At 37.3% G+C, this 10,084-nt stretch overlaps 1 protein-coding gene across 1 annotated transcript; it reads right to left on the reverse strand.

Moving 5' to 3' along the window:
• Positions 1-6: 6 nt before the first annotated feature.
• On the reverse strand, positions 7-8,296 carry kctd9a (potassium channel tetramerization domain containing 9a). The gene is made up of 12 exons (XM_042488094.1): positions 8,126-8,296; positions 7,680-7,801; positions 7,556-7,599; positions 6,561-6,657; positions 6,364-6,422; positions 5,265-5,393; positions 5,089-5,156; positions 4,896-4,991; positions 4,659-4,808; positions 4,025-4,130; positions 2,794-2,927; positions 7-1,578 (listed from the first exon to the last, which is right to left on the reverse strand). Exons 1-12 carry the CDS (start codon positions 8,171-8,173, stop codon positions 1,462-1,464), a joined length of 1,170 nt encoding a protein of 389 aa, XP_042344028.1. The 5' UTR covers positions 8,174-8,296; the 3' UTR covers positions 7-1,461.
• Positions 8,297-10,084: the final 1,788 nt, after the last annotated feature.

Raw genomic sequence — 10,084 nt, forward strand, 5'->3', positions numbered from 1 at the left:
TTTTTATTTCTTCTTCATAGCAGTTTATTCATAACAGTCATTCATGGAAATATATTTCCATGGTCGAGTGCAATAATCATAGATAGGGAGACCTACATCACTCCCTGTCTCAAACACAAACCAACCATTGCCCCATATTGCATTCAGCGAGATGTACTAAAATAAATAACCATAGCTCTTCCATTGATTTTCACGCTCAAAGTGAAATACACAATATGATTGCCTTCATCATTCATGCTCACAGGCTGGGTACCTACTGTTGAACTGAGTGAATAGTATTGCATTGGAGCAGCTTTGAGCTACAGCTAGAGAAACTTCACCAGTCAAAGACGAGTATAGGTCTTCAAACATGCAAACGGACACCGTCCTGTAGTGACGTAAGATCCTTGACAAAACAGCTGACAACACCTGCCTAATCTAATAACGCTTTTTTTTTTGGAAGTTTTTGAAACACTGGATTTACTTTAGATTACAAGCACCAAACTTTGTTTTTTTTGGTGAAAAGTTATAACATGTTACAAGTTAACATATACTTGTGCAAATAAGTTCAAAGCATGGTTACATGATATACACTGATACATGAAGCACGTTTCCAGGCAGACCCATTTTGACAGCATGAACGTGTGAAAATTGCTTTCTGTTAAAGCTGGCCTCATAATCGGAAACAGAAGAATAACGAATGTCATACATAAACATTACAATAAGCAGTGCCACAGTCAAATGCATGCAGTTGTGGATCACTCGCACTCTGGATTAAAAAAAGAGGTAGATTCACAGAGCGCAGAACAAGGGAAAGCTTTTTAAGAACACAATATTTAAAAGGAGAAACCTCACAGCTGTAAATTACGTATTGCATACCCAAGCTGTGTTTCAAACTAGCCTGTCGCATAGTTTCGTGGTGCGCTAACAGCACTTTCAGCCTTTTAGACTGTGCTATCATTATGGCTTTGGCTTGCATTGCTTCCTTTAGAATATGTTGAATCCAGCAAAAAATTTAAGTTACATACTTGAAGAGGAATATATATCGACACAGTTATTGGTAAGTGACACCTATTTCTGCTACAGCAGCATTCAGTGAAGCTCAGCGCTCTGAGCTTCACTGCACACGGATAATGTGATTTTTGACTCCCATTAACATATCAAGTAATATGAAGTGAATATAAATTATGTAGTTACATTAAATGAGTATAGTCATGGGATTGCATCCAGACACATGTACATACACTAGGAACATTATTTTTGTTTTGGTGATATATGCAGCTGAACATTTAAAAAACATCCTACCATTCAAACATACAGAGACAACCCTGAATAAATTCTAGTGCAAGGTATTTAAAGCTAACATAATATAGGTGGAATGCCAGGGATGTGCATACAACTACCTGTGCTGCAGACAGGTAAAGAGAGACTGATAGTAGGGGTGTATGCTGTAGGAGAGAGCAATAAAGAGCGTGTGCCGAGTTATCTGACACTCTGGGACATGTGCAGAGGGGTCAGCATCTCTTCAAAAATGGCTCCTTTCACATTGGACCCTCTCAGGTTGGCTTCTTGTAGATCGCAGCCGGACAGGTCACAGTTCTGCGAAAAAAAAGTGGCAGAGACAAAACAGTAGGACAGGAGGAAAACGAGTGACAAGTGAAAAACCTGCAATATGACTGAAGAACTGTAATGTGCTCTAAATTGTTTTGCATGAGCAGGTTAAAAAACATTCACAGTGTCATTACTGCCAAAGTGCTTTGTAAGGCTGCAACTGACAACTTTTTTTTTTGATTAATCATTCAGTCTATGAAATGCCAAAAAACAATCAAAAAATGCCCAAGAACTTAAAGTTCTAGCATGTAGGATTTAGGAGGATATAATGGTCATTACTGTGTTTTCTATAGTTTTTAATCACATGAAACTAAGAATCCTGTTGTCGTTACCTTCGAAATGAGATGTTTATATCTAAATATGGAGTGAGTCCTATTCTGTGGAGTCCGCCATGTTGTTTCTAAAGAAATCCAGAGGGGACAAACCAAGTACCGGCTCTAGATAGGGCCATTAGCATTTTTTGTGTCAGCTACAAGAGTTTTCCTACACGCTTGGCACACTGGAGAATATTCAGTTGTTTGCAATTTGCAATCTCACTACTAGATGCCACTAAAACCTACACGCTAGAGCTTTAAGTTTATCTATTCAGATTGCTTGTTCTGTCCAACCAAAAGTCTAAGACCCAAAGATAATCACCTTAAAACCATAAAAGAGAAAAAACAGCTAATGTGCACATTTGAAAAGCTGAATCCAATGACTTCTGGGCCCTTTTGCTTAAAAACACAACTAAGTCAATAATCAAAATCGATTACTTTTTTGTTTATCACTTATCATTTCAAGTGCTCTGTCTCAGTCCTGTTATTTTTTGTAAGATCCCAAATGCTTGCATTGGAAAGACAATCACTGAAGCTTCCTGATTTGATCTATAAGCTTATTATCACATGCACACTTCAGGTTTATAGAGCTACTCTACTCTGAGCACGAGCCAAAGTCCACCTCAAATTGTGCTTATCTACAGTCTGGCAAAATCAAACTGGCATCTCTGTTTAGGAACACTTTATTTACTTACAAAATTAGTCTAAAACAAAAATAACCTAAGGCAGAAAAACCATTACATTTCAATAAAGACAAAAAAGATTGACATTGTTGTGCCCATTGCTTTTCTGCTTACAGAAAGGTTCTGTTTTATTTCTTTTGGCCACAGGAAAGCTGAGTCAACATGAGTGTTTTTAGAGATAATCCCTTCTGATGGCCCTGACTCACCTCCAGATCAGTCCCTGCTAAAGTGGCTCCCCGCAGGTTACAGTTCTTCAGCTTTGCATTTTTCAGAGTGGCCACACGCAGGTTGATGCCGGTCATTTGGCTTCCTTCCATGTCAACACCTTTCAGGTTAGCACCTGTTGACAAAAACGTTTAGTTAAAACCAAGCGACAGCTGCTGAGGCTGAAAAGCCAAAGCGGAGGGGCCAATATACAAATATAACTCACCGATTTACATGTTATTGAGTCTTAAGGCTATGCATAATTAAAGGTGCATTTTGTATTATGAAGCCACCCCGTCCAACCTCATGGGGGGCAGTATTTCATCCTTTAAATGACAGTGTTCGTGTTGTCATTAGTTACACTGAAAGTATGTGTCGGTAAATAGCACACTTTAGTATAAAAGAGACATTTCTTTAAGACTGGTGAGTTCAGCATCAAACTGCTTCTTTTTTTTCTATCTAAGAGCTGTCTCCAGCATTGGAAGGCCACACCAATATACACCAATTTACTCTAGCTCCTTCTTACATCGCTTCTTTTCATTGCCACAGAACGCTGCTCCTTTCCAGGAGCTGCTTGTGATCGGGATAACGGTTGTTTTCCTGGAGCTTCTGCCATTGCTGTGTTTCTGACACACTAACTAATTCACTGGGACTGTAACTTCTACTTCAATGCTACAGTGTTGTGTTGAGGACCGTTTCCCTGTCGATAAGCGTTTCCTCCTGACCCAAACCTTTAGCCCTAACCCTGACCACCAACGCATTAACACTAAGTGTAAACATCACTGTAGCTGTCACTTTGTAAGTGTGTTTGTAGTTCATTAGAGTTAATTGTAACCTTTTGAGTAAACCTTAAAAGAGTTTTGTTCAGAGTTTGGTCTCCCTTAAAGACCCCCTAAGGAGTTAAATGTTCAGCTTTTCTGGTAAGTTCATTTTTGGTTTTAAGTGTGTTTTTTACAGATGAAAATTAGCATTAGCATTAACACAGTTTAAACGTAGGTGTAAATGCACCCTGCTAACCAAGCTGGCTGACACTAGTGACATTTGGTCACTTCTGGCTCAAAAAATTCAAGATGATGACATCCAAAATGCCAAACCTGAGGCTTCAAAACAGGAATCCACAAACCAATGGGTGACGGCACAGTGGCTACATCCATGATTTTGTTCAGTGTACGGTTAGGATATGACTCAAATGTGAAACTGCCTCTGCTTTGACTAATATTTGTGATGGATTACCTTCCAGGTTGGCCTTCAATCCAGATGGATCTTCAAAGTTGCAGCCTTTGAGAGAAGCTCCCTCTGCATTGGAACAGAGCATCTTCACCCCTTGTAAGTTAGCACCCTTGAAAAGACAACACAATGATCGAAATCATTCATATTGTTGTTGTAAGTTCATATTGAGTTATGCAAGTACACATGCCAGATTGAAGAAAAAAATGTCTGGTAGTTGTTCTTTTAATGGGGTGAATGTGAGAGTAGGTGTGTGCCAACATGTGTAAGACGAGAAGGGCCCCCATACTCGACACGACCAAAGGGGGCAGCAGGTGAGAAGAGGCTGAAAACTAAAAGCCTGGTCTATTGATCACCAGCAGGAGGGCCAACATTTAGAGAAAAAAAGACACGTAGTTTAGACAGAAGATGGAAATGTTCGCTTCCCCACAGAGACATTTATTTATCACATTCTGCACTTACTGTGCATCTGCTGATATTGTATGTGCACATGTCCAAGACAAATTTCTCCTGCGTGAACAATAATGTGTATCGTATCGTACCGTACCGTACCGTATGGTATCGTATCGTATCGTATCGCATCGCATCGCATCGTACATGGATCATTTAGTGCTGACTAGAAAAGAGTTTTTAGACTTACATCCAGGTTGGCTCCAGAAAGATCAGCCCGCTCCAGATTAGAACAGCACAGGTTGGCGTGTGTCAGATTGCAGCGGCTGAGATTTGCCATCTTGAAATTGATGTAGCGTAAATCAAGTCGGGACAGATCAGCGCCGCTGAAATTTAGACCCTGAAAACAGCGAGAGTGATGTTGTCAACTATTAACTTGATACGGTGAAATGATGGGGTGGATGAAAACATTTTGGTTTTGCTGTACCTGACAGCGGAGCTCTGACTTGGTGGGCGTCGCCAGAAGAAAACGAACAAACTCCTTGCGGGAAATGGGAGAGTGGTCCTCAGGTGGCTGCGAGTTCTGTTTAGAGAGTAAGCTTGTGGTAAGTCATGATGCATTCAAGAGAGTGATCGCTTTATCAAATTCAAACATTTTAACCTGTCAAACTTCATGTTACCTTGATTGCTACTTCCAGCTGTTCAGCAAGCTGCTCAATTCCAAAGAAGCGAGCCTCCTCGAGGACACCTGGAAGACATTTACAGCAGATTATACCAGGAAATTTTATTTAATGACCTTCATCAAAGTGATTCAGGTAGACTATATTATTAAGGGTCATTGAGTCAGAAAGCTTACCTCGTATATTTATGCCTTCATTGATAATGAGCTGACCGTGTCTCAAATAGTTGAGAATTGGCTCAAAGTATTCAGGGCTGCGGTCGATTAGGTAAGCCCCGTGCTCATCCTGCTTGTTCCCCCACACATCTGGAGCAAAAACACAGGATGACAACACATGAAACGATACCTTACATTGGGCTGAGTGATGTAGCTTAAAGATAACATTTCAATATTTTTAGGCTACCTCACGATACACGATATATATATCTATGTTTTGAAATCTCCTCTGAACTATTGTAGACTACTAAAATATTAAAATTATTAAATTAACTAAGATTAAATAAAGTAGCTACTGTCATAATAAAGCTGAATTGGGTACTGTTATAACAAAGTTAAATAAAATAATGGTCAGATAAAGTTAAATAAAGTCCTGTTATAATTACATTAATCAAAATGGAGCCACTGGTGCTTTTATTTTGAAGGACCCAGCTCCTCTTGGGCCAAAAGTGTTGATTTTTGATGTGAAGGTTGCAGGGAACTTGCCGCATATGATGTTGAAAGTTTCAGTTTTGGTTAAACATTTGTCAAAGGCCTTTGCCATTGCTTCCCCAACCCTCTGGAACGCCCTCCCTCCAAACATCCGCAACTCAGACTCACTCCCCTCATTTAAAAATAAACTCAAAAAACCACCTTTTCTAAAAAGCCCACAATACCTGTCTGCCTCCCCAAATCTGAACTGCCATATCCTCTAAATTTTGCTTTTGAATTCTATTCTTGTATTTTTATCTGTTCTGTTCATGTAAGTGTTTTTCAGTATTTTGTATTCTCTATTTTGCATTTGTATTTGTTTCCTTTCTGCATTGCATGTAAAGCGTCTTTGAGTCTCTAGAAAAGGACTATAAAAGTCCTATCTATTATTATTATTTAAACAAAGTTTTGTGTTGAAATTTGTTATATTCCAAATTCTGATAAAGATTTACATTTTTATTGTAAATGTATATTGGTTCCAAATATCACTTATCAGTCTCATTAACTACTAATAATCGGTATCGGTATCAGCCCTGAAAAACCAATATCGGTCAGCTCCTATTATGGATACTCTGTGGCAATAACTTACCTTTCTCTCGAAACATGTGAGCAAGCATACTCTCTGGCTCCTTGCTGACCAAAGTGCTCCTGAACACAAAACACACACATTCGCCAGACAAGACAATGAATGGAAATTTTACAGAGGAAAAAAACTGTGGTATAGCAATCTCAAGCCTTTTAGAATATGTTTATTCACAGTGAAAACAGCATTAAGACCACAGGTACCTGGTGGTGGTGAAGGGCCGACCACCTATATTTAGTGTCAGCCAATCAGTGTGCGCTCCATGCTGATCAGATGCAACCTTAGCTTCATTTTGAGGATCTGTGATTTTAAAAAAGAGATGCATAAGAGTGTCTGAGACCATATAAATAATAAATCATAGTAAAATTATATTTATGTAGCACCTTTCATACATGGAAAGCAGCTTAAAGTGCTTCACAGAGAGATAAAAAGAGATACATGAAGGCATAACGAAGAAAAAAGCAACAAAGTATGCAAATGATAACAACCAGAAGGTAAGATAAAACATACAAAAAGCACTACAATATCAACGGATCCAATGTCAGAGACAGCAGGTCAATAGTTGGCCAATGAATCGACATCATCTCACAACTGAAAAGAGCAGTGGCGTAAAGGGGTAAACTAGTCTAATAAGGTTTACAATCTAAGGGAAGGCCAGAGTAAAAAGATATGTTTCAAGCCTTTTCTTAAATATGCTCACAGAAGCCGACTGTAGTGGAGTTGTGGTCCATAATTTCGGAGCAGAGGCACTAAAGTCTGCTGCTGCAACTTTTCTGTGAGTCTTTGTGACTGTTAATAATGCAGAGTCTGATGATCGAAGTGCACAATTAGGACATGGCAGGCAGTCAAGGGGAACTTTAAAATCATTGTACGCTATAGTGAAAGGAGGCGAGTATAGGAGTAATATGTTCTTTTCTTCTTGTTTTTGGTAATACTCTAGCTACAAGCCGAAGTTTACCAGCTGGTGTCTTTGGGAGGCCAGTAAGACGGGTGTTACAGTAGTCTACTCTTGAGAAAATAAAAGCATGGATGAGTTACTCTGCATCCTGCATTGACAGATACGGTCTAACTCTCAATATTTCGATATTGATGATGTTATTTCTATATAAAATACTGTGTTTATTTTTGATGGCAATAAGCAGTTTTTGTAATAAATATTCCCACTTTCACTGACAGTGGATGAGACTGCAGCACTCACCAATGAATGGATCTCCTTCTGACACATACAACACGTCGTCATCTCTGACAGAAACACAGACAGTCACAGGTTAAGCTGCTGTAATGCGCTCAGATACATATTCATTATCATGCTGTGAGCTTACCTTATAAGGGCAATGTCATCTATGAGACCACCCTTCCCATTGTACAAAGAGGCAGCTTTGATTCCTAACTTATTGCTTGCTACGGAGAGTAAGTCGGACAAGGTCCCGTATACTGCTACAACCTGAAAGAAACGCGTATAAATCAGAGGATCGTTGGGGATTAAAGCCTGAGCAGAAATGGGTCACTGCTGCCTAATACAAGATTTATGAGTCGCAGTTAGGTTCATCTAACAGTAACTATTACCTCTGATGGGGGAATAATGTCATAAAGACTCATAATAACTCAGACATCATGTGAATAGTGTCGATAATAGGCAGATGCAGTGTAAGATTAACATTAGCATCAGTTACTGTGGCTGTAATCAAACACGTATGTTGAGTGGAAAAAGCCAGTCATTCTGCGGCCCAGGTCCCAAACTACACACTCCCACAGACTTAGTACCTACCTTGCCATTTTTAGATGTCCCGTTAACAAATAGGGTAACTCTTCTCATTCTTTAGGCGCTTTGGTTATAAGTGCTTTGTTACAATTATGGCGATAATGTGCCGTTTGCCAGCTAACGCTCGCCGATTGAAGCTGGTTAGCTAGCTGCACCAGACAACAACACGAGACAAAAGAGGCGTTCACGAGCTGTCGGACAAACAGAAGACATTATTAAACTATTATTACACATAATGATAATAATAATTATAATAATTAGCCATAATCATCGTAATAATAATAATAATAGTAATTATAATGATAGTAATAACAATAACAAAAATAAAAGTAAAGTTTATTTTTATAGAACTTATTAAAACCAAATGTTACAAAGAGCGCTTTACACATAAAATCACAAAAAACACACACAGGAAAATTTTAGAATACAAAAAAATATAAAAGAAAAATATAACAGCAATGGTTGAATATAAATCAACCACAGCAGTTCAAGACTTAAGTTCAATGTCAAGAGTAAAGTACACTATGATAATAATAATAATGATAATAATAATAATAATATAATCATAATCATCATTGTTCATTCGTAATCATCGTCATCCTTTAAAGAGAAATTATAGGAATGCCTTTTGATAAAAAAATAAGTCTTCAAAAGTAACTTAAAGGAGATGGTGATGTAGCAAGCTGGTATAGGCTTGCTAACTTATTTATGCTTTTTTTGTAGACATAAACCCAAAAAAGAATAGAAAGAGAACAAAAACTATATATATATATATATATATATATATAAATATATTATATATATATATATATATATATATATATATATATATGTACATATATATATGTAGAGCTGTCTTGAACAAGTTTCATTGGCTTTCTCAAGAATTTTAACTCATTCTTCTATTGGCTCAGACTAGGTTAAGTCTTAAAGTGGATCTATCTACATTTATGAGTGAATAAAAAAAAAAACTTCCCCAGTGACAAGACAAGAACAAAGTCTACATCCATGTCTTCAACACAATCACCAAATTTGACTTTCCAGAAGCACTGCACTGAACAAAATAGAAAAAACCTGTGTTCCACATTTTCAGTTTACTTTTCAAAAAATGTAGTGCCTACAGTTATTTCCATCAAAGTTTGGCTAAATCTCAATCTTAAACATTCACTTGTTTGTTAAATCTCAATTAAAATTTCGAAGTTGGCCTCTTTTACCTTAGGGAAAAGTGGAAATTAAATATATATTTTCTTAATTTCTTCAACACCAAAGTCCTTAAGAAGAGTTGTCACCTTTTTTTCCTGTATTCTTTTTTTCAGTTATTCCATACATGGGTCAAGCATATTTGCAAATTCAGTCATGTAACGAACAGAAAATAGGACACTGCAAACGAAACATAATAAAAACACAAAACAAAGACAAAACCATGCAGGACAAACTATACAACTATTTATATATATATATATATATATATATATATATATATATATATATATATATACATATATACTTAGGGGTATCAACCAAAGTATCATACAAAAATATTTAACGAATTGCAAATGTTCAGTGTTTTCTCAGCTTTTCTATCTTTCAGTCTGTGTAAGGCTTGGATATAATGTTCTATTTCTGTTTTGAAATCTTGTATTTTGGGGTATTTCTTTTGAGTCCATTTACATTTATGAATGTAACATTTCCTTTAAAAAAATAAATATATTCAGAATATATTTTTTCTGACTATCAAATCCATATATCACACAAAAATACTATGTCTTGTACCTTAAACGTGTCAGTGTTTACAGAAATGTTCTATTTCCATCCAAAACATATTAACCGCAAAGGCATTCATAAATAAATACATGACAAATACTTTCTGTGTCATTATTACAAAACGCACAATTTTCATCCACATCACTGGATTTAGCAAATACCTGGTTCGGTGCTGGAAGAACCGATCAGATCAAGGAGCAC

This window comes from Plectropomus leopardus, chromosome 6, assembly GCF_008729295.1.
Source record: "Plectropomus leopardus isolate mb chromosome 6, YSFRI_Pleo_2.0, whole genome shotgun sequence".
NCBI classification, from domain to species: domain Eukaryota; kingdom Metazoa; phylum Chordata; class Actinopteri; order Perciformes; family Serranidae; genus Plectropomus; species Plectropomus leopardus.

What these genes read in the sequence shown, in the direction of transcription:
- kctd9a (XM_042488094.1), bottom strand. Translation starts at nt 8,173, where the DNA reads ATGAGAAGAGTTACCCTATTTGTTAACGGGACATCTAAAAATGGCAAG. An exon ending in TCACATGTTTCGAGAGAAAG is followed by an intron (nt 5,394 to 6,363) that starts GTAAGTTATTGC and finishes TTTTTGCTCCAG; the next exon opens with ATGTGTGGGGGAACAAGCAG. An exon ending in ATTGAAGGCCAACCTGGAAG is followed by an intron (nt 2,928 to 4,024) that starts GTAATCCATCAC and finishes TTTTGTCAACAG; the next exon opens with GTGCTAACCTGAAAGGTGTT.